At 40.7% G+C, this 24,868-nt stretch overlaps 1 protein-coding gene across 1 annotated transcript; it reads right to left on the bottom strand.

Annotated features, from left to right (window-relative positions):
- Positions 1-225: 225 nt before the first annotated feature.
- Positions 226-24,293, bottom strand: IL7R (interleukin 7 receptor). The gene is made up of 8 exons (XM_054583937.1): positions 24,128-24,293; positions 19,984-20,122; positions 9,164-9,321; positions 4,480-4,637; positions 3,376-3,544; positions 2,395-2,488; positions 1,378-1,453; positions 226-966 (listed from the first exon to the last, which is right to left on the bottom strand). Exons 1-8 carry the CDS (start codon positions 24,207-24,209, stop codon positions 463-465), a joined length of 1,380 nt encoding a protein of 459 aa, XP_054439912.1. The 5' UTR covers positions 24,210-24,293; the 3' UTR covers positions 226-462.
- Between the last annotated feature and the right edge of the window lie 575 nt (positions 24,294-24,868).

The raw sequence follows: 24,868 nt of genomic DNA, 5'->3' as shown, positions 1-24,868 counted from the left end.
CGGTTTCATCATCTATAACAAAGACAATAAGAAGGAGAATAATTGCCCCCATCTCATGGAATTCTTGTGGGGATGCAGAAAGACATGCTAAATGCTGACTCAGCATTGGACATACAGCAGATTCTGATAATAGCAGCTCTCCTTCTTGACCTCCTCTCCTTCTTTCTTCCTTGCTCCCTTCCTGCCTGCCTCATCCCTTCCTTTCATCCTTTCCTCGACCCCTCCTTTTTTTTGCTCTTTTGCTTTTTGAATGTTCTAAAATAATTGAACTGTTTGGATCATCTGAAGCAGAATGCTACTGCCTCGTGCTGAGAGTGGGGAGGAGAGGGGACAGCGATGTTTCAGAATTTGGTAGGTTATGGAGAGAGTTGCTTTAGTTTTGTCTTCTTTGTGCTGTGAGGGGGAGTAGGAGCTCAGTCATCTTTCTTGGTCACACGTTTGCGGGCCTGGGTTTCTTACAGTTCACTGGTTTTGGTAGAAGTTGGACATGGTGACATAGGCTTCTTCTTGATTTGATCCCAAGGAAGTGAGGAGGGGTTGTCCCCGGGCAGCTGGGTTCAACATCAGGATGTTTGATTGGAAAGGAAATGGAGGGAGCAGGGTGACATTTGTAGGTCCAGGACCCAGCAGTAGGCCCTGGTACATATGAGGCCCATTCTTGCCCCCTTCCCTGAAGTCTGGGGACCTGGAGGAAGGGACCACAGGGGTATCACACACACTGGCATTCCCAGCCAGGCACCCGAGGGGTGCATCTCTTCTGCAAGTTTTTGGGGTGATGCCTACATGCTCGGATGGCCAGTGGGGGCCCGGCACACTTCCTCCGAGCCTCTGCTTCACAGGGTCCTCTAGTGGTGGAGGAAGTGTGTCCTGCAGAAAGCCTTCCACTTCATCTCTAGCTTGAATGCCATCCACCTTATGAATCTGGCAGTCCAGGAAACTTTCAGGATTGAAACTCACATTCAGATTCTGCACCAAAAAAAAAAAAAGAGAGAAGGCATGAAGAGTGCACCACCAGATGTTCTGTTCAGGAAAACATCTGAAGGACTTCTGAAAGGGGCTCATTTGGGAACGTCAGGCATGAACCACCACGTTTTAGTTGCCTCATTGCTTTTGGAGGTGCTATGACACCTCAGGGTCTGAAATAACCACTGGGGGTGCCCTGCAGCACTGGGGAGGCCTGGAGAAAGTTCTGAAACATGTCTCATTTTAGTTTCCTACTTCCAGAAACTGCCGCTAGAATCTTATGAAGGACCCTGGTTTGGGAATACACAAAAGACCAAAACTGGAGGTTCAGTCATTCCTTATACTCTAATAATATCATTCTTGGCTATTGGGATGCCTTCAACATAGTGACAGAAAAGCGTCAGAAACACCCACCTTTTTTGGTTTCTTGCACAGTTGCTCTAGAGTTTTCTTATGATCAGGGAGGCTGGGCCATACAATGGGCTTAATTCTGCAATAAGAGGACATGGACAGATGAAAAGGATGGCAGAGGGAACAGGCACAACAGGTATTTCCACCTATTCTGAACTAGAAATCAGAAGAAGAGATTTCTAGCCTTGGCTCTGCCACAGCTCAGTAGGTCACCTTGGGCAATAAACTTGCTTTATTGGGGCCCCAGTGTCCTACCAATCCACGGAGGAGTCGGACCAGAGATTGTTTTCAGTGACCTACTCTATGAACGAGACAGAGCAATGATACACCTCTGAGAAAGAACCCCGGAGAAAAGGAACAATGAGGTGTGGCAATGAAGTGGCCTAGTTATGGAGCCACAGTTGGACCTGCTCATCTGCTCCTGATACAGATATGTTGTCATCGTATCCCTTCTCTCTACTGGCAGCAACCCCTTCTCTCTCACTTTTGTAGAAGTGAGGCATGTTTTATAAGTTACCCAGAGAAATTGTTTTTAAGATGGTGCTTTTCAAATTGGAGTTTTGCAGTTCTTGGGATACGTGGCCCTGTGCTGAGGGCATCTTCCTACAGCATTAGTAACTTGACTGCTAGGTATCTAAAACATCATTTTAGGATAAAACAAACATGACCTTATCATAAGGTAGAATGCAAACTCGCACAAATGTGTACTACAAGTCAAGACTTCAAATATATTCTGTGTTTTCCGTGGGTGCCTCTGCTTGCCCATTCTGGAGGCATGACTCCTATTCCTTTAAGAAGAAAAGTTTGGAGGAGCTTCCACCTGATGCCCCGTTTATATATCTCACCTGTTAGGAAACTAACTATGGAAATTCACGAGTGCCCAAGGATGGAGAGGAATGTGAGGCCTTGTAATTCCTGAAATGCCTTATTCCCCTTTAGAGTTTTCTCATCAATAAATAAGGTTAGAGCTCTGACTCTCTGGGATCCCACATAACCACCCTTTTGATGAAAGAAATTTACCTTTTTTTCCATAACACACAGGCCAAGATGACCATCAGAGCCACAGAGAAGAAACTCAGAATGCTGATGAGTAGTAGAACAGGATCCATCTTCCCTGGAATGCAAGGATAGTTCTAAATTAACAATCTTAAACTAAGCATGCTGAGGAAGACCTCAGGGTGATTTGAGTTTACGTAGCAACTCAAATTCATTTACTATTTTTTGAAAGTTGCTCTTCAGCGAACAGGATTGTCTCACGGCTTCATGGGGGAATTTTGGCTTAAGTGGCACTGACTTAGGTGACTAGACCCAGAATATCTGTTACTTGATGGGTAAAAGTGACCTAGCATCGAAGATACCAGCATTCTCTCCCCAGTTCCCATCACCAAGAAAAAGAAGCCAAGTGGCGGGGGGAGGGTGGTGTGAGAAATGTTCTCCCCTGCATCTCAGCCACTTCTCAGGGGAGGACGAAAGGTCAGTATGGCCGATCAGTTCCCATTGTCCTCCAAAGGGGACGGATATGTGTGGTGCTTCAGGTCCTCAGGGGCCTAGTTGAGCCAGCCCTTTCGCTCTCTGGACACTCCCATTTCCTAGACCACCAGGGCATCTTCATTACCCTGGAAAGGGGGGCATGGGAGAGCCACATCAACCTGCCAGTCTGTCATCAACAAAGGTGTTCCCAAGGGGGGGTCTTGGAGATCACAGTCTGAATTGGTAAACTGAAGGTAGTGGCGGGGGGGGGGGGGGTTGGTCAGAATTATTAGCAGTTCCCAGGAGCACCCAGGGGAGTGGAGTCTGATAGCCTCTCTCAGCTGATCAGCACCTGAGGGTCTGACTCCCAGCACTTCCTGGTTCTTCACAAAAAGGGCAAAGATGGCAGGTGTTCTGCAAAGAACGTGAAGAAAGCCCTCTGGGGGGCCATTGCTCTTGCTCTCACTCTCATTCACACTCTTTGACCTGCGAAGTGCCCTGTGGGGCCCAGTGACTACATCCACCTCTCACCTCGGCCGGTGGTCTCTGGTGTTCGGAAGTGGAAACTTGGACTCCATTCACTCCAGAAGCCTTTAAAATAGCCAGTACTGGGGATGGATCGGACTTTAATCTCATACATTGCATCAGGCTGTAGCTTTCTCTGCAGGAGTGTCAGCTTTGTACTGGATAAATTCACATGCTGAAGAGCAAAAATTACCACCACAGTTTTAGGAAAAAAAAAATAGAGGTGCTGCCCAGATCTCCCAAGTCATGCACGTTGGGTGTCTTTAGTTCTGTGGACATTTGCTCCAATGGGGACATTTGTTATAAGAAGAGACTCTTAACACATGGAAAGGTCAGCAGGAGATTTGGGGACAGAGGATACAGGCTCCTAAATGAGGCAACAAATGGCAAAGGAGGGCAGCAGTGCCATGGGTCTTTATGCAGGTGAGCTGGGCTCTCCCACTTGGGAGAATGTGAATGACTCCCAACCTCCCACCTCTCTTCCTGCCCGTCAGTCTCTTCTTTTTCTTTCTCTTTCCTTTTACATCCCAAGAAGAGGTGAAAAGGAATGGTAAGGTTAAGGAGCAAAAGTCATTTCCTCCAGAAATCTATTTCTACATTCCTCTTTCCTCCATTCGGCGGCTCTCACAACTTCCGTTAATCAGTGGTGGCTCTGACTTGGTGATGTCTTTGCCTGACTTGTCTGTGAAAGTTGTGCTTACATGGGTTGCTTCTTGGGGCCCCCCAAACAAAGATGACTGATTTGGTCTTGACCTGTACGGTGAGCCCACAATGTAGTTCAGAGACATCATAAAAGCAAAAAAACAGAGCAAGGAAAAAGAGTCAGAAGAGGAATGGGCCAGAGGAGATTCAGGTTTTGTAGAACCTGAAGCCCTTACTCTTAGAGCTTCTTTAAGTAAAAGGTACATTTTGAGCACAAATTTGCTGGGGACCTCCCCACGTAAAGGTACCTCTGGAACAATAAATTATGTAACATTAAGAAGTTGCTCTTTTATAGTTTTATACATTTATATTTTAATTTATATTAATTTATACATGTAATTTATTTATTAAATGTATTTATATATACACCTTTATAAATTTTATAATCTATACGTGTAGTTGACTCACCATCCAATCAGCTTCATCTTTTTCCTGGCGGTAGGCTATCTCATGCGTTAAATCTTTTACATAATTTTTTCGTAAGTGGGATGTATTAAACGTCACCACAAAGTCATTTGCTTCCTCACGATAGACGACATTTACATCATAAGGAGCCTCAGGTTTAACTACAAAGGAAAAAGAAACGAGCTCAGCCAATAAGGCATTCAAGGAAATAATTATACTATTTAAAGTTCATCTGCCCTGGGAATCACATTCTTGTTCAAAAAACCATTTCTTCTTTATCCTGGTTGGAGCCCTGACTACATTTCCCAGCCTCCTTTGCAGTTGGGTATGGTCTAGTGAGCAGTGTGAACAGAAGTGATATACATTAGTTACTTCCTATCCTGGCCTAGAAACCCCACAGCATGACCCTAGGCTTATTCTCAGAGTCATATATCGATGACAGTGGAGCCACAGGATGAAGGAGCCCTGAATGTGGCTTGAAGGACCCCCACCCACAGGTTAGAAACATCCATTTTGCCCTTAGGAGAGCAAGAAATAAATTTAATGGCATTTGAGATACCATATGCTTTAGGGCTTATTTGTTATAGCAGCTAGTGCTAATTTTATACAAAAACACATCTCTTCACTTTTTGGATATTTCTTATTAGCTCGCCTCCAAACAGAGTGGTTAAGCTTTGAGTCTTCATTATTCCTATAAGATCCGGTGACAAACCTGTACCTCATTTCGGCTATAGAGAAGTTGAGGGTCTGCCTTCTGGCCCTGGCTGGGAACTTCCAGTGTGACCTCAGGCTGCCCCCTGCTTCAACCTCATTTACATTTGCTCCCAACCCCTCTCTGGCCTCTTCTTTCTGCTTGCCTCCCTCACAGAGTTGCTGCTTGGGATCACATGCGTCTTATGTGAAATGCTATTGGAGGGACACAGGTTTTATTTCAGGCAGAACAAACCCTGAGACAGGTGCTGAATTCCTAGAAGAGCAGGCGTGTCAGGCAGCACCCTGCCATGACCGTGGGCTTCCCCTTCTCTGCCCCTTAGCTGCTCCTTCCCCAAAGCCTGGGAGGTTAGTAATCTAGGGAGGGAGCGGTGACTTTTCTGCCTGGCTGATCTCAGACAGAAATAGGGGAGCATATAGGTCAAAATCTAACCTAAGCCTGTGGTTAATGAGAAACTCTGTGTTCAACAAACGTTCACTCCATAGGCTGAGCTGATTCTGGGCCATCTGGGTTGGACTTCAAGAGTGACTTGCTGACCCAGTAAAATGAGCTTGTGCAGTGGAGTTTGGCCTGCATATTACCATCAGCTTCTCACAGTGGCGACTGCCTAAAGTTTCTCCTGCACTTCTCCAGAGGTGCTACAGAAGAGGAAGTGGCTCTTCCTTTACCTGTGGCCATCTCATGAAAGGGGGAGTTGATTCCTTACATACACCAGATGAAGAGACGATGCTCTAAAGGGAAACAGGAGGAAAGGGGATGGATGTAGACAGACAGACCGCCAGAGAATACTGTCAACCCCTTTACACTGGCCAGGCCACTTCTTACCCTTCTTTCAAGGGAATAGTGAAGAATCCCATTTTCAACAAAACCTCTCGCACTGAGTTTCTTTTTCTGTCTCCATCTCCCAAGGAAGATAAAGGAAGAATTAAGGGAAGACCAGAATAATATCGACTATCTACCTTCTCATTGCCAAGTGCTGTACTTACATCACTTGCCATCAACAATCATTATGGCCACTATACTGAGGAGGAAACGGGGTCTCAGGGAGGTTGATTGACTTTTGTCCAGGTCCCTGTGGGATGGTTTAAGAGGATCTAAATTCACTTCTCTCTCCTCTGGGGCTCACTCTTCTTCGTGTAGCTTTTGTTTCTGGACCCCGTTACCTCCTGCTGGCCTGTTCTAAGGCCTCTAGCTTTATTTAGCCTCCAACCTAAATGTCGTCTCTGAGCCCATTGGAAAATGATGCTCATTCCTCAAGCAACACTTAAACACGTTTATTTATTCTTGCACAACCTGGACAATTATATAAATTTACCCTGCCAGGAAAAGTGGGAAGGCAGGAAGCTCTCTCTCTGGACCTAAAGATGGGGAAGTCGAGAGGAGGCGTGGGGCTCCCGGGGAGCACTGGCTCTGAGGCTTGACCAGGAGCATCCAGTTGGAATTTAATTAAATGACAGTCCTACTGATGAAAGGTCACGTTAGGAATCAGAAGGTGCTACTGTGAGACACGCCGCCACCACTCCTCATCCTCCCTGCCCAGGGGTGCTTTCCAAAGCCCCGAGGCGCTCCCAGGAGCCCCCTTACAGGGGCCTGTGCTACCAGCTGTGTGCGCACCCCGTGTCTCCTCCTTGCCCCTCCAGCGAGGCTGTCAGGTTTGAAGTCTGCTGGGGCTACAGAATGTGGACCCCTAAAAGCCCTGGGCATGTGAGATCTAGGGATTCAGATGGGGCAGGGTGCCCCCCGAAGCTATGGGCATGCCATGCATGTTCACGCGCTCACTCCCTGACATGCACGCAGGCCCTGTGTGCGAGGTGGGATTCTGGAAGGAGGGGCTCTCCTCAGTGCTCCATGACCCTGCCCGGGGGCTGAGCATCTCTGCCCGCTCTGTCTGCTTTCAGAGGGAATGTTGATTTGCCACGCAAAGGAGAGACCTTTAGACAGAGTGCTCTTGGGCAGCCCACACACTGAACATCCATCCCAGGCAGCCTAGTCTCCGCATATGCAAATCTAGTGAGCTTGTGTCACATGCACAGAGACACTCTGGGAGCGTCATCTCTCACACTGTGCTGTCCGTGCCTCTTTTCCAACAGCTCTGCTTTTTCTCAAGATATTTGTTCACACATGAAACTTTTGTTTTTACTCGCCGTTTTACAATCTTAGTGAAACAAAGCTGCGACTAGATACCAAGTTTCTCTTTGCTGTCTCTGATGAGTATCACTCTTAATATTTAATTGTATTGTTGAGGGTAAAGGCGGTGGTGGTGGGGAGTGTCTGACACTTTGGAGAGATAGAGACACAGTAATTACAACCAGCAAAAGAATTTCTGTCTTCAATCACTTTGAACCATTTTTCACATGTCTATGAAATCTCCCTAGGTGGAATACATACAGGTAGTTAGTACTCCATTGCACTGATATATCATAACTGTTTCAGACCTTCTTCTATACCAGGGTATCTTGGGTTTTGAAAAAGAACTTTATTTACCTCAAGGTCATAAGTCTGTAAGTAATAAAATAATTTTTTTGTGTCTAAATTCCCAATCTTTCTGATTGTTTTGATTTACTTGCCTCATAACCAAATGGTAAATGGGTAATTATTATTGACCTAGAAGCAGCTAATTGAATGGATTTACTGATTTGTATTATTTTGTATATGAATATTATACAGAGCCAAAGAAAACCTGCAAATGAGTTTAGTAACTCAAGTTATCATTTTATTTGAAATATAATTACCATTTTGAACAAAGTATGATATACGTCTTCTAGGCCAAATCAGATTTGGTATCAATCCTCAATAACAGGTCTTTTAGGAAACTGTGGTGGTAAATTCATGTGTCAACATGGTAACCACTTGTTTGGGCAAACGCCAGTCTAAAGATATCTTTTAAAAAGACAGCTTTAAAGCAGTAGACTTTGAGTAAAACAGATTACCCTCCAAAGTGTGGTAGGCTTCATACAGTCCGAGGAAGGGCTGAGCAGCAAGGACTGAAGTCCCTGAAGAAGAAACAATTCTGCCTCGAGAATGCAGCACAAAAGCCCTGCTGGGTTTCCAGACTTGCCTGGCTTGCCCTGTGGAATTGGGACTCGAGACTACAGCATCTGCTCTAACCTCAATTTCTAGCCTTCTCTCTTGCTTTACAAATTCCCTATTTGCCAGCCCCACAATCACATGAGCCAGTTTCTCTCATATACATATATATCTCCATCCCTTACTGTTTGCTCTGGGGAATTCTAACACAGAAGGTGTATTGATTTTTTGAAAGAACTTGATTATTTAGCTAAACACACTCAGAAATACTAAGTACAGGGCTGCAGGAAATTCAGGTGAAGATGAGGTGAGACAGGAAAGAACATAGGTAAGTGGATGACGGGAGACCCAGATAGATACTTTGTATAAATGACCTCTTCTTTCAGTTAGTAGGTGCCAATCACCTTCATTCACTGAGTGTGACAACCCAGAGAATTCCCAGAGTAAGAATTAATAGCATAAGCTTCGAATTTTTCATTTCTTTTAAAAATTACTTGACTCATACCTACAAAGAACCAACTGATAGCTGTCTGAGGGGAGGGAGGTTGGGGTGCTGGGTGAAAAAGGTGAAAAGGTTAATTGGTTCGTTTCAGAATAGGCACAGAGATGCGGTTTGCAGTGTGGGGAATATAGTCTATGATGTCGAGGTAAGTGGGTATGGGGTCAGCTGGGTGCTTGGAGATGCAAGGGGACCACTCCGTAGAGTGTGTGGTTTTCTGGCTACTTTTCTGTGAATCTGAAACTGTTGCAGAATGGTATTGAATGTAAACTGTGGTTGAAAAAAAATACATTTCAAAAAACAGAAATTATTTGTATTAGAGAATTTGATGTTCTTTATTGCAAATAGCTTTCACGATTTGTCCACTTTTAAAATATAGACAATCCAATAGACACTATCAGTACCTTAAGACATCTGAAAAAAGGCACCCATCCCCCCAGTCTTCTTACCTATATCGACTATCTTCATTTCTCTGCAGGTTAAGGTCTTTCCTCTAAGCTTCACACATATTTTGCTGTCTCCAATCAGTAAGAACTTATTTGTTTTGATGAAATATATCTCTTGCAGTTTACTAAGATTCAGGCAATTTACACCCACAAGGGACTCACTGTAGAAACAAAAATAGGATCTGTCTTAATTCAAGCAGGAGTTTCTGTGTACAATGGTATAACATCACTCTATGCTTCAATTGTGTGACTTCAACTCTGTCCATAGGTAACTGAGTGGGTAGATGCATGTGAAAGTCAGAGAAAAAAATGAAAATATTGTAGCTTTTTGCTGCCTTTATCATCAGTGATGATTTACTCAGACATTAGATGCAAGTGAACCTAAAGTAGTCAAAGTGTGTTCATAAAAGTAATGGAAAATTCCTATTTTTAATAATTGGTCACTGAAAAACAAATACATTGTTTTGGTGAGAAGGTACTTGCATTTTATGATGTCCTACAGGAATAAATGAAAGAAAGCCTGTAAAGAAACATTGACCAAAAAGTCTTAAAAGAAATGATGAAATAGTCTAAAGGATTATATACATAAAACCATATATATTTAATGGGTAATTTAGGGATTTTTATAGGTAATTTTGACTGTAGTCTACTTTTAACTCATAACAGATTTTTAAAACCAACCCTTCTCGCATGTTCCCTACTTAACATGCAATAACAATGCTCTGGTGACTGAATTTTGTCTCTTGCATAACTTCCTGTTCCCAGTAAAGATCGGACTTCCAGAAAACGGAAGAAGACAGACTTACCATGCAACTAACATCAAAAGCCCCCAATTGTACTTGTTCAAAAAATTCCTATTAAAAAAGCATAACGCTTAGTTCCAATAATGGTTCCAGTAATGACAGAGTAACTTAAACCACACTGATTTTCTAATATATAACTACTATAAACTCTGGACAATATATTTCTGAAAATCCTATTTAAAATTACTGGAGAGTAACCAAAAGCAGGCAGAAACTAGAGGGAATTTCATCCTTTTAAAAAGGGTGGATAAGATCGATGCTTCTTTTTTCCTTTTTATCTTCTTTTCTCGTCTGATGGCACTCCTTGATTCACATTGTGATAGGCATCTACCATATAACAAACAGTTTTTTCTTAAGGAATCAGAGGAAAGAATTTTGGGGGAAATGCCTAGAAATGAGAAAAAAAGAGAAATGCAAATACCAAGTCAGCATAAAAATGCACTCAAATTATTATATGTCCTCTTAATTATGACTGTGTGAAGGATACTCCACGGAAACTATGAGATAGAAATAGCTATAAGGCTTTAGAAAGAACTAAGCATAGATTTTAGATGCTGCCTCAAAAGAAGAATTTGGAAATTAATCTAAGCGAGTTAACTAACAAAGCTAAAATTAACACTTGCCAGAGGATAACAGAATCTGCCCCCTCACTATCAATAAAGTTTTTCCTACATTCAAAAGCTCCTACAAGTAACCAGGGAAAGAAAAATGTAGCCCAGAGTCAAGGAAAAAAGCAATCTATAAAAACTGACCCTAAGATGATTGAGATCTTGGACCTAGCAGAAAAAGGACTTTAAAGCAGCTTTTATAAATATGTTTAAGGACTAAACATAAAACAATGCCATGATTATTAAACAGGTGTTTAATATTAATGGAGAAACAGAAACAATAGAAGAAAACAGTGAAAACATTATAACAGGTACATATCTAAACATTTAAAAAATGTACTGAATGTATGGGATGGGCTTAACACAGATTGAAGATAGCAGAAAAAAGGGTCAGTGAACATGAAGAAAGATCAGTAGACATTATTCAGTGTGAAATGAAAGAAAAGTGTTGGTGGCCTGTAAGCATAAATACAGGGTCCAACAGAAGCAAGGTCTGTTTCAGTGTGGTTGGTAGGGTAATGATATAGGTGTAATAATTTATAGTTTGAATTTGAACATTTCACCTAAAAGGTCATATTGTATGTTTGAGTGTGCTATTGTTATATTACAGAATTACATACTTATGATTTTGTAATAAAAGATTTTATAATTAAAAAAAGGGCATTATTTGTGCCAGACCCTGTATGTAATTTGAGTTCCAGAACAAAAGGAGAGAAAGAATTTGGCTGAAAAAATATTTAAAGAAATAATGGCTCCAAATTTCCCAAATATGTCAAAAAATTATCAACTTTTGGGTTTAAGAACTTGGAAAATACAAGAAAGCTAAAAAAAAAACCAACATTAAAGCTAGGCACAATATAATCAAATGGCCGAAAAACAAAGACAAATAGAAAATCTTGAAAACATTCAGTGAAAAATATCACTTTCCATCAGAAACTATGAGAACTGGAAGAAAGTGGAATAATATCTTTAAATTTCTGAAAGAGAAAAAATAAGATGTTCACCTTAAATTCTTATATGCACACAACATTCTTCAATAATGAAGGCAAAGTAAAGATATTTCCAGATAAATAAAAATTGAGGTTATTTGTCTTAGGAAGTTCTTTAGACCAAAGGAAAATGATACGAGATGAAATTTCAGATCTACAGGAAGGAATTAGGGGTACCAGAAATAGTACACTTTGGTAATATAAAAGACAATATATATTTCCTCTGAAGTTCTTTAAGGAGAACTGACTACTTAAAGCAAATATTATGACACTATTGTGGCATTTATATGATATGTAGAAGTAAAATATATGTCAACAATAGTGCAAAAGATAGGACAAGATAAGTGGAACTATACTGTTGTGAATTTCTTATATTTTACATGAAATAGTACAATATTAATTCTAAATAAATTCTGATACAATAAAGGTGAATATTGCAATCCTTAATGTAATCACTAAAAACCAGATATTGCCCAAAAGAGAAAATAAGGAAGAAGCTAAATATTTTAAAAGTTCCATTTCTGTCAAAGAAATTAAATTTATTACTAATAAACTTTCCTACAAAGAAAACTGTTCCTCACATGGTTATATACTTATAAGTTCTATATTAGAAATAGTGTCAATCCTAGAAAAATGCTTCCTGAAATTAGGGAAGACTGGACTCTCTCCAACTTAGTTTATGAAGTTAGCTCAACTGTGGTACCAAAGCTGGCAAAAAATATTACAGAAAAGAAATTTACAGATAAATGTCCCTCAAGAATGTATATGTGAAATTCCTTAGGAAAATATTTACATATTCATGTTAATACACAATTCAAAAAGAGGATACACCCCAGAACATCAAGATAAGTTCAGCAATCCAAGATCAATCAATATAATTCATATTAACAGAATAAAAGACAAATAATCTGGTCATCTCAAGGGATGTAAATTAAGTGTTTAACAAAATTCAACATCCATTTATGATAAAAACTCTCAGCAGATAATTAACAGGAGGACATTTCCTTAACCTGCTAAAGAGAATTTACAAAAATTTTATAGTTAACATACTTAATGGTGAAATTGTGAATATTTTCACCTAAGATAAGGACAAGACAGGAATACTTCAGCATTTATATTCAACAGTGTGCTGGATGCTCTAGCCAGTGCTAGGCAACAGAAACAAACAAAAGACAGGTTGGAAAGGAAGAAAAAAAGACAACATGTTTGTATACATGGAAAATCATATTCTCCAATACAATTACAGGAACTAATAAAGTGACTTCACCAAGCTCATTTACAAAAGTCAGTTAAAATTTTAAAGGCTAGTATCAACAAAAAATAACTTAAAAATAACAGCTCAACGTGTGCAATAGAAACATAAAATGCATAGAAATAAAATGAATAAAAGATGTTTAAGGTTTTTTTGCAATGGAAATTACAAAACATTCCTGATAGCTATTAAAGAGAATCTAAATAAATGGAGATTTACATTCATGGATTAGCAAATTCAGCAGTGGAAGGATGGAAAAATTCCCCAAATTTCCATATATAATATTAATCCAAATCTCAGTAGGCTTTAAAAAAAGTTGACAAGCTGATTCTAAAATTTATGTGGAAATTCAAAGAACAGCCAAAACAATAATGAAAAAGTAGGATAACTATGACCCACAGTGCTTGATTTTAAATGCACTATAAAGCTTTGATAATCAAGACAGTTTAGTACTGGCATAAGGATAGATAAATTGATGAATAAAAAGCATACAGAGTTTGGAAACAGACTCACACATACAAGGTTAATTGATTTTAAATACAGGCACCCAATCAATTCAATGGGAAAGAGAAAACCTTTGCCTCAAATTGTCCTAGAACAACTGAGCAAATGTATGGAAAATATAAACCTTAGTCTTATGCAAAATTAATTAGATATGGATTATGGATCTAAATATAAAGGCTAAAACTGTAAAATATTTAGAAGAAAACAGAAGGAAATATCTTCCTAACTTTGGCAATAAAAAAGATAGTAATGACACAAAAAGAAACATAAAAGAGAAAAGAGATAGAATATATTGGACTTCATCAAAAATGAAAACCTCCTGCTTATTAAAATACACCATTAAGAAAATGAAATGCAAGCTACAGACTGAAAGAAAATAACAGTAATACATATATCTGACACACAAATTGTATCCAGAACGTATAAAAAATTTACACTCATCAATAATAAAAGGACAGATAGCGCAGTAAAAAAGGCAAGAGAGACATACAAATGACCAAGAAGTACATGAAAAGATGGTCCAACAGTATTTGTTATTTGAGAAATGTAAATAAAAATAACTAGATACTGTTTCAAAGCCAAATGTTGGAAATGATTGTAGCTCATACATTGTTGGCAGTAGGTAGAGTTGCATAACCACTTTGGAAGCCTGTTGTGCAGTTTCTTATAAAGTGAAATACACGCCTGCTCCGTGATACAGCCATGCCACTGTTTTTACTGCAGAGACACAAGAATGTGTACTGACAAACCAAGTTGTTCAAAAATGTTCATGACAGCTTAAAAAAATAATAGTCTCAAAGTTGATAAATCTCAAATGTCCATCAAGAGGAGAAAGGATTAAAATTGGTGATATATCCATACAGTGAAATTAATACTCAGCAATTGAAAAGATGGGTGATGAGACATGCATCAACATGGATAAATCTCAAAAACATTGCGTGTGTGAAGGAAGTGAGTCAGAAAACAGTGAGCCGTGTGTTATTCCATTTATAAGAACTATGAGAAAGTGGCAAAACCAAACAGTGATAGAATTCAGAACTGTGATTGCGCTTCGTCGGCGGGGGTAGGGGGGACGGCGGGGACCGGGGGCATCCCTCTAGGCGGAAAGAAATGTTCTGTGTCTTGACTGGGGAATATAGTTGGATCTGTTTCCCAGAACTCACTTAAGTTCTGTACATTTCACCATAGGCAATGTTACTGCCAAAATGAATTATCATCAAAGAAGGAAGTCAACCAAATTAATTAATAAAGTGCATAAAAATTAAAGTAAAGCATGTATGCTCACTGTAAACCAATGCAACCGTGCAGAATAAAGTAAAATTACTCATTTCTCTTCCTTCCTCGACTCTCCATTTAATTTTCCTGTCCTATGATAACCATGGTTACCAGCTTGTGTTTCCTACATGCCTTTTAAACTCAAATAGTCCTAAGAGAGGCACAGCTGGGTCAAATTGGAAGTGGGGGTTGTGGCAGAAAAAAGCACCCCTGTGTAAGTTTGCTTACATAAAAAGAATCCTTTTCAATAATCAGATACATTTTTTTTTTTTCCAAATCATAGAGGGCAGGTCCTTTACTACCTCAATCCAGAATGCGTGTTGGTTTTCTTCGGTGAATTGGACGTGTCTAACTTCTCTCTGCAGGGGCTCGAGTGAGCCCAGCTGGGTCACTTCTGGAGGCTGCGTGGCTTCAGGTGAGGTGGGCGTAGGGCTACGGTGTGAGGACAGCACCTCAACCTCAGGTGCAGCGTCAATCACCTTTAGGCTGCTGCGGTCTTTGAGTGACTGGTTAAGCTCCTTATTTTATTAATTGTTTAAATATTTTTACTCTTTGTGGGACATTCCTTAAAATTGCCTTCCCCCCATATGTAGCTTTTAGTTAACTGCTATGTTTTAGGGGTAGGCAGTTGTTCTGGTTTTGAATGTGTGTGCGCACATTTGTGTGCATGTGTGTTTGTTGGAGTTTCTCGAGGGTGTGTTGTTTTCTGGGCTAGATGGGTTTTCCTACCGGGTGTAGGGTACAAGCTAGAGGGATGCCAGGGAACACGCCTCGGGAATGGGGCCAGATCGGAAGTTTTGAAGATGGCAATGTTGTCATGATTTGATGAATACGGATAGAAAGGGTGAACTGGGGCAGAATCCTACTTCTCAATTGTAGGTAAACATGGGATGTGGAGGAATTAGAAGGATAACAGCTTTTAATTCAATTATTGAGTGTGGAATATAGTGGTAAGTAAAGAACATGTGGAACATTCAGCTATACATCCTTACTGTGGAACAAGTTCCTGGTGGTGCTGGAAGTCTAAGAAGAATCTACAATGGTATTGTCAGTTCATTTCTACTTTTTGGGGAATGAGATTAATAATCTATGAAAAATAAAGATCACCATATGGTCAGTTTGTGAGCCTGGACATCCTTTTAAGGGCTCTGAATTCCCGGAGTTGCTTTACAGGGGAGGGGGAGGGGAGAAGCCTTATCAGGAAACTCAGATAAAACTGCAGCTGGAACAGTGACCTTGCTTCGTGCCCCTGACCCTGGCGTCAGGTCATTGGAGGAAACTAGGTGTGCCCCCGGGAGTAGTTCAACTCAATTCAATCCGATTCATTTCAATCCACTTACTTAAATTACAGCAATTTACTTGGTGGCTAACTATGCAGCGCTAGGGTTAGAGATGTCCTGGGACTATACAGTCTAACACAATAGCCCCTGTCCTGCGGGCTTATCAAGTACTTGAAATGTGGCTAGCCCAAACTGCGACGTGCTGTTCACGCGAAGTACACACCAGATTTTGAAGGTTTTGTATGCAAAAATAATGTACAATATCTCATTAGTATTTTTGTTCATACTGATTAGATGTTGGTAATATTTTGAATATATTAGGTTACATAAAATATATTATTAAAATTAATTTCACCTATTTTTTCCTCTCTAAAATGTGGCTACTAGAACATTTAAAATTTCATACCTGGCCCCAACACTTGTGAATTGCATTGTATTTCTTTTGGATAGAAGCATTCTAGGGTATTTAAGGAAAGCTGAGTAGTCATATAGGCTAACAAATGTGACCCTGTGGGGCCTTCCTTCAGGACAGCAACCCGAAACCACTCAACACAAATCATCCCCTCGTTCTGAAAATAGGGAGGGACTGCCGGGGATCATAGTACCTGTTTCTTTACCCCACCTTCAGCTTCCTAAACTTCCTGCAATCTTATATAGGTTAGTGTGATGATGACATTTACATGGAAATATTAAAAACAAAAATGAAAATAAGCTATAGCTTTTAGTCCTTATTTGGTCCTGAAAGACAATGTATCCCAAACACACGGAACAACCTTGGAAGTTAGTGTAGTGTCCTGAGGAAAGGACTGCAGTAACTAACAGCCCTTGACAGGTAGTGCTGGCGAAGTCCAGAGTGAGAGACAGACCGGACCAGGTGTAGCTGTGACATGGGTGGTAATCGCGGAAAACAAAACATGACGTACTTGAAGTGGCATCTGTAGGTGGCACATGGGAATGATGGTGGTGCCAACAGGTGTGGAAATGAAGGCAATACGATGGCCTCCTGAGAGCTGACTAGAAAAATCATGCAGACACTTAAAAAGCAGGGCCCCGAATTCAAGCACCTGTGCAGGTAACGTAACTGAGGAAAGTGAGCCCAACTTCAGGGCTGCCATTTAAGACTCCACCTGCAGAAGCAGCCGGAGTTCTGTTCATCTATTTTTTGCTGGATGTGCCCGGTATTATGAAATCTGATGTTTAAACAGATACCTAGATATGTAAATGCTGGCAACTTATTCTAAAAATGTAACCACTTTGAGATCTGAACCAAATAACTCTAGCCTTAAAATCAACAGGCACATTTTCCTTTGTTTGCTTCTATATTTACTGAACAACCTTTTGATCACATTTTTCTTTGTTTCTGAAAGTTTTTTTTTCCGTTACCATTTAGTCTCCTTATACCCCCTCCCCCCAAACAGTCACCACATGGTTGTCCATGTCCACGGCTCCTTTTTCTCTTTTGCTCACTCTCTCCACCCTCTGCCCTCCCCCTCCCCTACACTTAGCTGCCATCTGCTCTCCAGCTATGAGTCTGCCTGTGTTTTGCTTGTTAGTTCCGTTTATTCATTAGATTCCACGTATGAGTGAAATCATATGGTATTTGTCTTTCTCTGACTGGCTTATTTCACTTAGCGTGATGCTCCGCAGGTCCATCTATACTACCGCAAAGGGTAAAATTTTAATGAAAATGTAAATTTTTTTAAACGGAAATCTGGCAATTGAGAGAATTAAGTACCATTTACAGGCACTGACCATATGTTAGACACTAATGCTTCTACCCCAGTGCGAGACAGCTGTTAAGATCAGAGAGCTGAAATAACTCCCCAGGGCGCGGAGCTAGTTTTGAATTCCAGCCTAGGTACCTGTTTCCAGCGCCTCTGCTTTGTCATTCCAGGTACCTGACAGCTGGTGAGTCCTGGTGAATGAAAAATTTTCAGGTTCCCCTGTAAGAATGGGTTTATACTGACATGCGACCTACTGGCCCCCTCTTCCCTCCTCCCCCAACGCCACCCTGAGCCCAGCATGAATATTTGGGGCTCTATGATAGTTGTGTCTGTCAGTGTGAGGTAGTTGATTGGTATGCTGGTAATCCAGCCCTGTGAATTTGGCTAATTCAATTCATCTCTGAGAGATGGTTCTGCACATTGAGCACTAAGTAACTAGGTTCCTAAACCTGAGAGACCGATGGCCAGATCAGGCAGATGGTAGATTCATACAGAAAAATGCCCCAGGTGAGCCCTCTGGGAAACAGCACCTGGTTATGTCAGCAATCCTACCTTTGTAGTGATTTTAGCAGAAAACGTAATTTCCAGTTTCTTCTTTATACATTATATTAATGGGGGGGGGGGAAGCTCCACAAATCTAGTTTTAGTGTGGAATAGAAACTCAATCGAAACAGCAGATCCAGCACTCTGTGTAAGTGAGTTTAATTTGAGATGAGTTGCCCTCTCTGAACCTAGGAGTTCCACCAGTCCCTCCTGGAGACATACGTACCTTTATGAAAATAACAACGTAACCTTCTAAGGAGTTCATCCTTATTGTTTCTCACTGAGTACATGTTTGAAAGGTAATTCCTTTCCAGTGGAAATACCAGAATCCAATCGAGAAACCCAAATGGAGGCTATGGATAGATGAAAATATGGCAGGAAATAAGAAAAGACTTGCTAAAGGAAGCGGACAAGCTTGTTCAAGTGTGCAAGGAAGTGGGCAGATGCTGTATGAGTGAAAGTGGACAGAAAGGTCAGCCTCGGACTCCTGAAGAGAAACCGCAGTAATCACCGAGGGCCGTCAACTAGTGGGTTAGAGAACCCAAAATCACACCTCTATGTTGGAGGAGGTTTTGCCCACAAAATGAGTGCATTGTTTGAATGAGTTGTTTGGCTGTTCTCATGTAGTCTAGTTGCAGCATAGATTTTGGATATTGTGGGTTCCTGTTCTCTCGATGTATTTGATTCCTGGAAAGTGTGTTATAGACGTGAATCGACAGAGGCAGACAGAGAACACGCTATGGAATTCAAGTCCAAAGCCACATTTACCCAGTGTCTGCGGCAGGGGTCTCTGCATGAAGAGATGCAGGAAGCTCCTGTAAATTAGTGTAAGACATGGAATTCAGGGCTTGTCCAGACCATATATCCTGGGAGATGTCTGAGTGTCTATGGAATTTAAGAAGCCCCCTTTTACTACTGGTGGATCTTGACCCACTTTCCTTACTAGGAAACTAATTAAAATTAGGGTACCTGACAGGAATGTGAGGATAACCACAAATCAGAATTTCATGTTTGAGTATTTTTTTCCAGTCATGAGAGATAGTAACCCTCAACAGCAAGTGGTGATTTGCAGAGGAGAAAGATAAAGCTGTCTGAGCTCTTTCCCAAACTTTCAAAACAGAGACTTTCTCTTTTTCTTGGCCTTTTCTCCAGGGCCTCATGAGACCAAGAGCCTGTTTATTCTTGTGGGATTTTGGAAGATTGATATTGGGAGTATCACCTAAAGTCGAATGGTGTCAAGGAAGTGAGAAGTTTGGTTCCTATTCATAGATATTTGACTTAATGCCTCTTTTCCACTACTTATTATATACCGGATGTACTTGGTAACTAAATTACTAAAGCATTAAATGATTTAATCCTCACGACTTCCCTGTGAGGTAGTATATCTCATCTAACGGGCAAAGAAACCGGCATAAATACTTTACATAGCTAGCTCTAGGATAAAAAGCTGCTAAGTTCTGGTGCTGAGATTAGAAACCAGGCAACTCTGCTCTGGATGCCACTTGAAGACACGAGACTGTCTTGTGTCACACCAGGAGATTTTTTTAGGAGTGTCTTAGGCAAACCAGGATTTACATCCTGCTACGAAGTTAGGAGGGATATAGGATCTCTGTGATCCATACCATCATTTGTCTCTTGCTGCCCAACCTGAAAGATGAACCCAAAAGAATTTCTTTGCATGAGTCTTCTGGTGAAGGGCAAGGAGTTCCCAAACGCTTGTGGAATGCATTGTAATGTTTGATAATGAGTCCCCCACCCGGTCCTTCCTCTGCCACCGTTGCCGCACAGCGTGCAAAAAGAGAGGCAGAGAATCTCTAAACACCCACCGAAGCTACCATTTCTCACCATATTTCAAATTCCAGATTGGTGCTGTTGATGTCCGGCTCATCAAAAGCACAGTTTAGCAAGTGCTGGGGTCCATCCACTTCCAACTGACTGTAGCAGGAGAATGAGTAGTCGTCCAGCTCAGCGTCTTCCAAGTCTCCTGTGGGGGCACAAACCTGCAGCTGTGAGTGAGGCAGGCCACATGAATGCAGGGGCAGCCTGTGGAGCTGACATAGAGAAGTGATTATGGTGCATTTAAAGGAGAAAAGCCCGAAGGCAGAAATGAGACAGAGTTTTCAAAACCAACTCCCTCCCGCACTGGCCCCCCCCCAAAAAAAAACCCCAAGCCAAAACAAAACCTAATGAGCACAGATTTTTCTAATAGAAAAAGAGAATCATTGCAATTAAGGAATAACCTCCAGATATTTCTATTTTTGGTTTAGGGCTTTAGAGATCCAGAACGAAGCACGAAGCACAGTCTTTCCTTTGTTTAAATGGTGATTTTTTTTCCTGTTAGCTTGTACATTTTAAGTAAGAGATACTTTATCTCCGTTATTCATATGATATCTAATCTAGCCTTTGACCTTATGACAAATCTTTATTTATTCCCTCTCAAGTATTTTATTTATTTAAAAAGATTTAAAAAAATTATTTTTAGAGAGAAAGGAGAAGGAAGGGAGAAAGAGAGAGAGAGACAAATCAGTGTGAGAGAGAAACATCAATCAGTTGCCTCTGTATGCACCTTGCCTGGGACTGAACCTGAAAGCCAGGCATGTGCCCCAACCAGGAATTGAACCAGCGACCTTTCGCTCTGCGAGACAACGCTCAACGAAGCGAGCCACTCTATTCAGGGCTCAAGCATTTTTTGAATGAAGGAAGATGATAGAATTCTTACAATCAGAAGTTTACTTTTTTAAGGGGTAGCTTTCCCTTCCCTAAATAGGCATCCCAACTAAAAGCACCATTGATTATTTCTGCTGTGTGGATATTTATTTAAGGTAATTTGTTTTAAGCTACTAACGGAGGCAAATGTGATAAAAAAAAAAATTAGAGTTGACAGTACTTAGAACTTCTGGACCTTCCCACAACTCTTATAGGTAATGTTTCTGTGTTTACTGATCTTCTGTAGATACTGTATCTCATCAAAATGAGCAAATTCTGGAAGTATGTGGGGGATCAGAAATTTTTTGTAGTCATTTTTGGAAAGCACAATCTGTCACAGATAGCGTTTAATTTTTTAAGTTAGATTGAAGACCTTAAGTTTAAATAGACATTTTGTATGTATATTTCACGCTACTGATAGAGCAAAATCTGTCAGTATATATACTCGTCCTGGATCACGAGAAAACCCACCGTAACCAAAGGTGTTCTGAGCACTCGAGTGTGAGTTTATGATTGCTTGCAGGCCCATCGATACTAGAAATTAGATGCTTCTAGGGCTTTAAATCAGACATAAAATATTCTAAAATTAGACCCCAGTTGAGCGTTCCAAAGGCCATGAGATGTACAAACAGCACCCCCTTTATTTAAATAAACTAGTAGGTCTGTGGGGGAAGTTAGTAAAGTGGGTTGTGAGGGGACCAACCAGCTGAGTGACAGGTCGGCTTACTCAAAGCAACAAATTTGGAAAAGCCGCGACTAGACAAGCTCTGTGGGCCTGCTCTTTCTGAACATTCCTAGAAGCCATCGAGCTCACAATTCTGCCCTCAGTAAGGGCTCCTGATATAATTTTAGCAGGGTGCGCCCCCCCCCCCATTACCGTTTTAAATAACAAGGGCAGCCGTCCAATTAGGTTCACAGAGCACATTCATTGTGACTTTACAGGCTTAAATCTCGGTTCCTAAGAGCCGGCACCTTTCTCCCTTGAAAGGTCTGGGTAGTTGTAGCCTTCCCTTACATGGCAGCCTCACGCTGTCTTGGTGTTTTCTCTGCTGTGGACATTCCACCCATCCTATGCAACAGAACCTACATTACTGTTTGGATTCAGACATCCAGGATCAGCTTTGTCTCCAAAATACTTTAACATATAAAGTAAGCCAGAGACGGAACAGTATTGGCTATGCTGGGCATTGGCAGAACGGAGCACCCTCACTGCCCTCAGCCACAAGGCTGGCAAAGTGAGCTTGCTGTGTGTACTCATACAATATACAGAGCACTGGGTCATATAATCAGAGTGGCTAGAGTTTGAGATGTAGCTCATTGACTCATTAGCAGATATTTCTGGGCAAAGTTGCCTTATAACCAAGAAAAATTCCCCTCAGCAACTTGCACAATTGCATGTCATTTTACAAAGGGAATGCTATACCTGATCTAAGCTGAAAATTCTTAGGTAAGAGTAATATACACAGTGGTTAAGCTCCCCAACACCAGAGCTGGACAGATGTGAGTTCAAATCCTGGCTGTTCTGCTTTGTAGCTGTGGTCCTTTGTCAGGTTACTCACCCTCTCTAAGCCTCCGTGTTCTGATATGTAAATTCATATTATTATGAGGAACAACTACAAAGACTTAGAACACAGTAAAACCTCAAAAGGGGTTAGCTATGACTATTGTCACATACACTTTTGAGAAATAAGTAATGAAAAGGAAAAACAAGAATTCTAATTCTGAGAATACGAACATGAAACCTTTGGGGCTCCTTTGAAAAAGAGGTCTATGCCAAAAGTGTTATTACTTTGGCTTTGAAATTACATAGAGCTTTTGAATGACAATGAGTTAACCTATAATTTTTAAATGCTCATTATCTAAGCATATCTTTTCATGAAAATTTAATTCTTTTGGAATGTGTATTACAGGCAAGGTAGTATCTACCTACTGAAAAGAATTAGTGGATTAAAAGTGTAAGTGGTTTCGATTTTTAGCTCCTTCTTCTCTTGATCACCCTTGTGGTTATCAGAGAACTAACTAACTTATCTTTTGACAAACAACAGCTGATTAATTTTCACACCAAACTGGGAAATAGTTAGATGTCATCATGTGGGTGGGTGATTACAGGTCTCCTAACAATGCCTGAAATTTTAAAAGTTGAGGTGAAAACTCAGCTTTCATAACAATTCTTATTTCTTTTAAAAATCGTATGGTCATCAGGGAGAAACAGAGGGAAGGAATATATTACATTCCAAAGAGTAAGATTTCTGCGTTACTTGCCAAGTATCTCTGTGCAAAACACAAGGCAATGTTTACTGTGGAACAATCATCATCCCCCTCAAAGTGTTTCATACATGGTCACACGGTGGAAAATGTTAACCCTCTGACAATTCCTGTAATAAAAACATTCTAGGAATTTCCATCCTTAGTGACTGAGGATGACTTAGAAATCTAAGCTGAGTCATCAGGCTGATGTGTAAGATGTTTTTGATAGGGAAATAAGTTTTAACTCTTCAAGTGAAAGAGTTTAACTTTCACACACAAGCTGGCGGTCCTACTTCCCAGGTAGCCCCACTGCTGCTCCTGTACCTTTGTCTACAGCTTTGTTGTAATTGCAACATATTTACTAAGTAGGCAGCATCCGCTTCTAGGTGCTAAGCTCTTCAAGGATCCCAGAGAGAACTATGATATCAAAGTAAATTTGCTGATAGGGAGACAACTAAATATATTTCAATGAGACAACTAATTGAGATCTTTTTCTATTGTTAGTTACTAAGAATCTCACACAAATCTATCAAAACTTAAGTATTTTGAAGAAATTTTCAAATGTGTATTGAACATCCACTGTGTCCTACACAGTCTTTTAGGTGCTAGGGGTGTAGCAATGGTAGGTAGCAGACAAAACTGTTGCTTCTAGACATTATTTTATCATGAAAATTACGTTTTTGCAACCTCCTGAAGAGCTAAGCAAAACCAATCTAGCTTGATTTCTTAACAAGGAATAACAAGGTATAACCAGCTCAACTGTTGCATCTAAATGGGTGTTCCTTTTGTAAGAGCAGAGGAATTGACCAACATTAAGATCCACATTGGGAGAGTCAAAAGCGTTTCCCTTGAAAATGCTAGGACTTTGTATGCCATCCCCAACCCCTGTCCTGGTGGTGAGAACATACACAATGAATACGTGGTAAGTTCTCCATTCCACCTCAGTGCCCGGCTCAGGTCTATTAGTGATCTGAGCAACTTAAAGTATGTTCTCAAGATAATCAGAAATCCTAAAGAAAAGTTAGAAATGACTCACCATTCTGTGCATAGCCACTTTCTCCAGAAACGACTTGAAGTAAATAGAAAACAATACCAAAAGCTGTACTTAGAATTGTCATTCTGAGAGAGAGAAATAGAGGAAAGCAGGCGTGTGAGCCTATGTGTAGGAATGAATGAGAGAGAGAAAGCGCGCGAGATTGAGTGAGAGAGCCTTAAAGCTACAGCTTTAGGGCTTTATACTGACTTAACCACAGACAGGGGGAAGTATAAACATGGCAAAAAAAGAAGGCATGTACCAGAAACAGGAAGCCAGAGTAAAAATATTGCTGCCCTAAGCAGAGGTAGAAGAAATGAAGAAATAGAGCATTTGCAATTATTGTCTTCCTCTGGTATTCCTCCTGGCGGCCTCAAACTTATGGTGCTTATTTGAAAGTAATGTGGTAGATTCAAATGTAGACTCAAACTATTTTAGACTAGAGTGTGAATTGGACCCACTTTAAAAGAATCATGGGACAAAAGTCTAAACTTACAAAGATAATCAATTGGCTGTCAGGGATGAATTTTGCTGTAAAGAAAGATTGTGCACTTAATGAAGTAATTTATTTAGGTATATATTAAATGGTGCACCTCCAATCTCTGAACATAGAGCATTTCACAAGAAGAGTAATTTTTCTGTTTTGTTCTCCATGTAGCAGTTACTTATACCTCACCCATCAGGGTTATTTTTGTAATTTAGGAGTTGACAAACCATGACCGAGGGGTCAAACTTGGCCTACCC

Source organism: Pteronotus mesoamericanus, unplaced genomic scaffold (assembly GCF_021234165.1).
Source record: "Pteronotus mesoamericanus isolate MK-2021 breed Mesoamerican mustached bat unplaced genomic scaffold, CSHL_Meso_final contig_75, whole genome shotgun sequence".
Classification (NCBI taxonomy): domain Eukaryota; kingdom Metazoa; phylum Chordata; class Mammalia; order Chiroptera; family Mormoopidae; genus Pteronotus; species Pteronotus mesoamericanus.
This window is presented reverse-complemented; position numbering and strand designations above follow the sequence as displayed.

What these genes read in the sequence shown, in the direction of transcription:
- IL7R (XM_054583937.1), bottom strand. Translation starts at nt 24,209, where the DNA reads ATGACAATTCTAAGTACAGCTTTTGGTATTGTTTTCTATTTACTTCAA. An exon ending in AATCTGGAATTTGAAATATG is followed by an intron (nt 9,322 to 19,983) that starts GTGAGAAATGGT and finishes TTGTTTCTACAG; the next exon opens with TGAGTCCCTTGTGGGTGTAA. An exon ending in AATGAAGATAGTCGATATAG is followed by an intron (nt 4,638 to 9,163) that starts GTAAGAAGACTG and finishes TTTCCTTTGTAG; the next exon opens with TTAAACCTGAGGCTCCTTAT.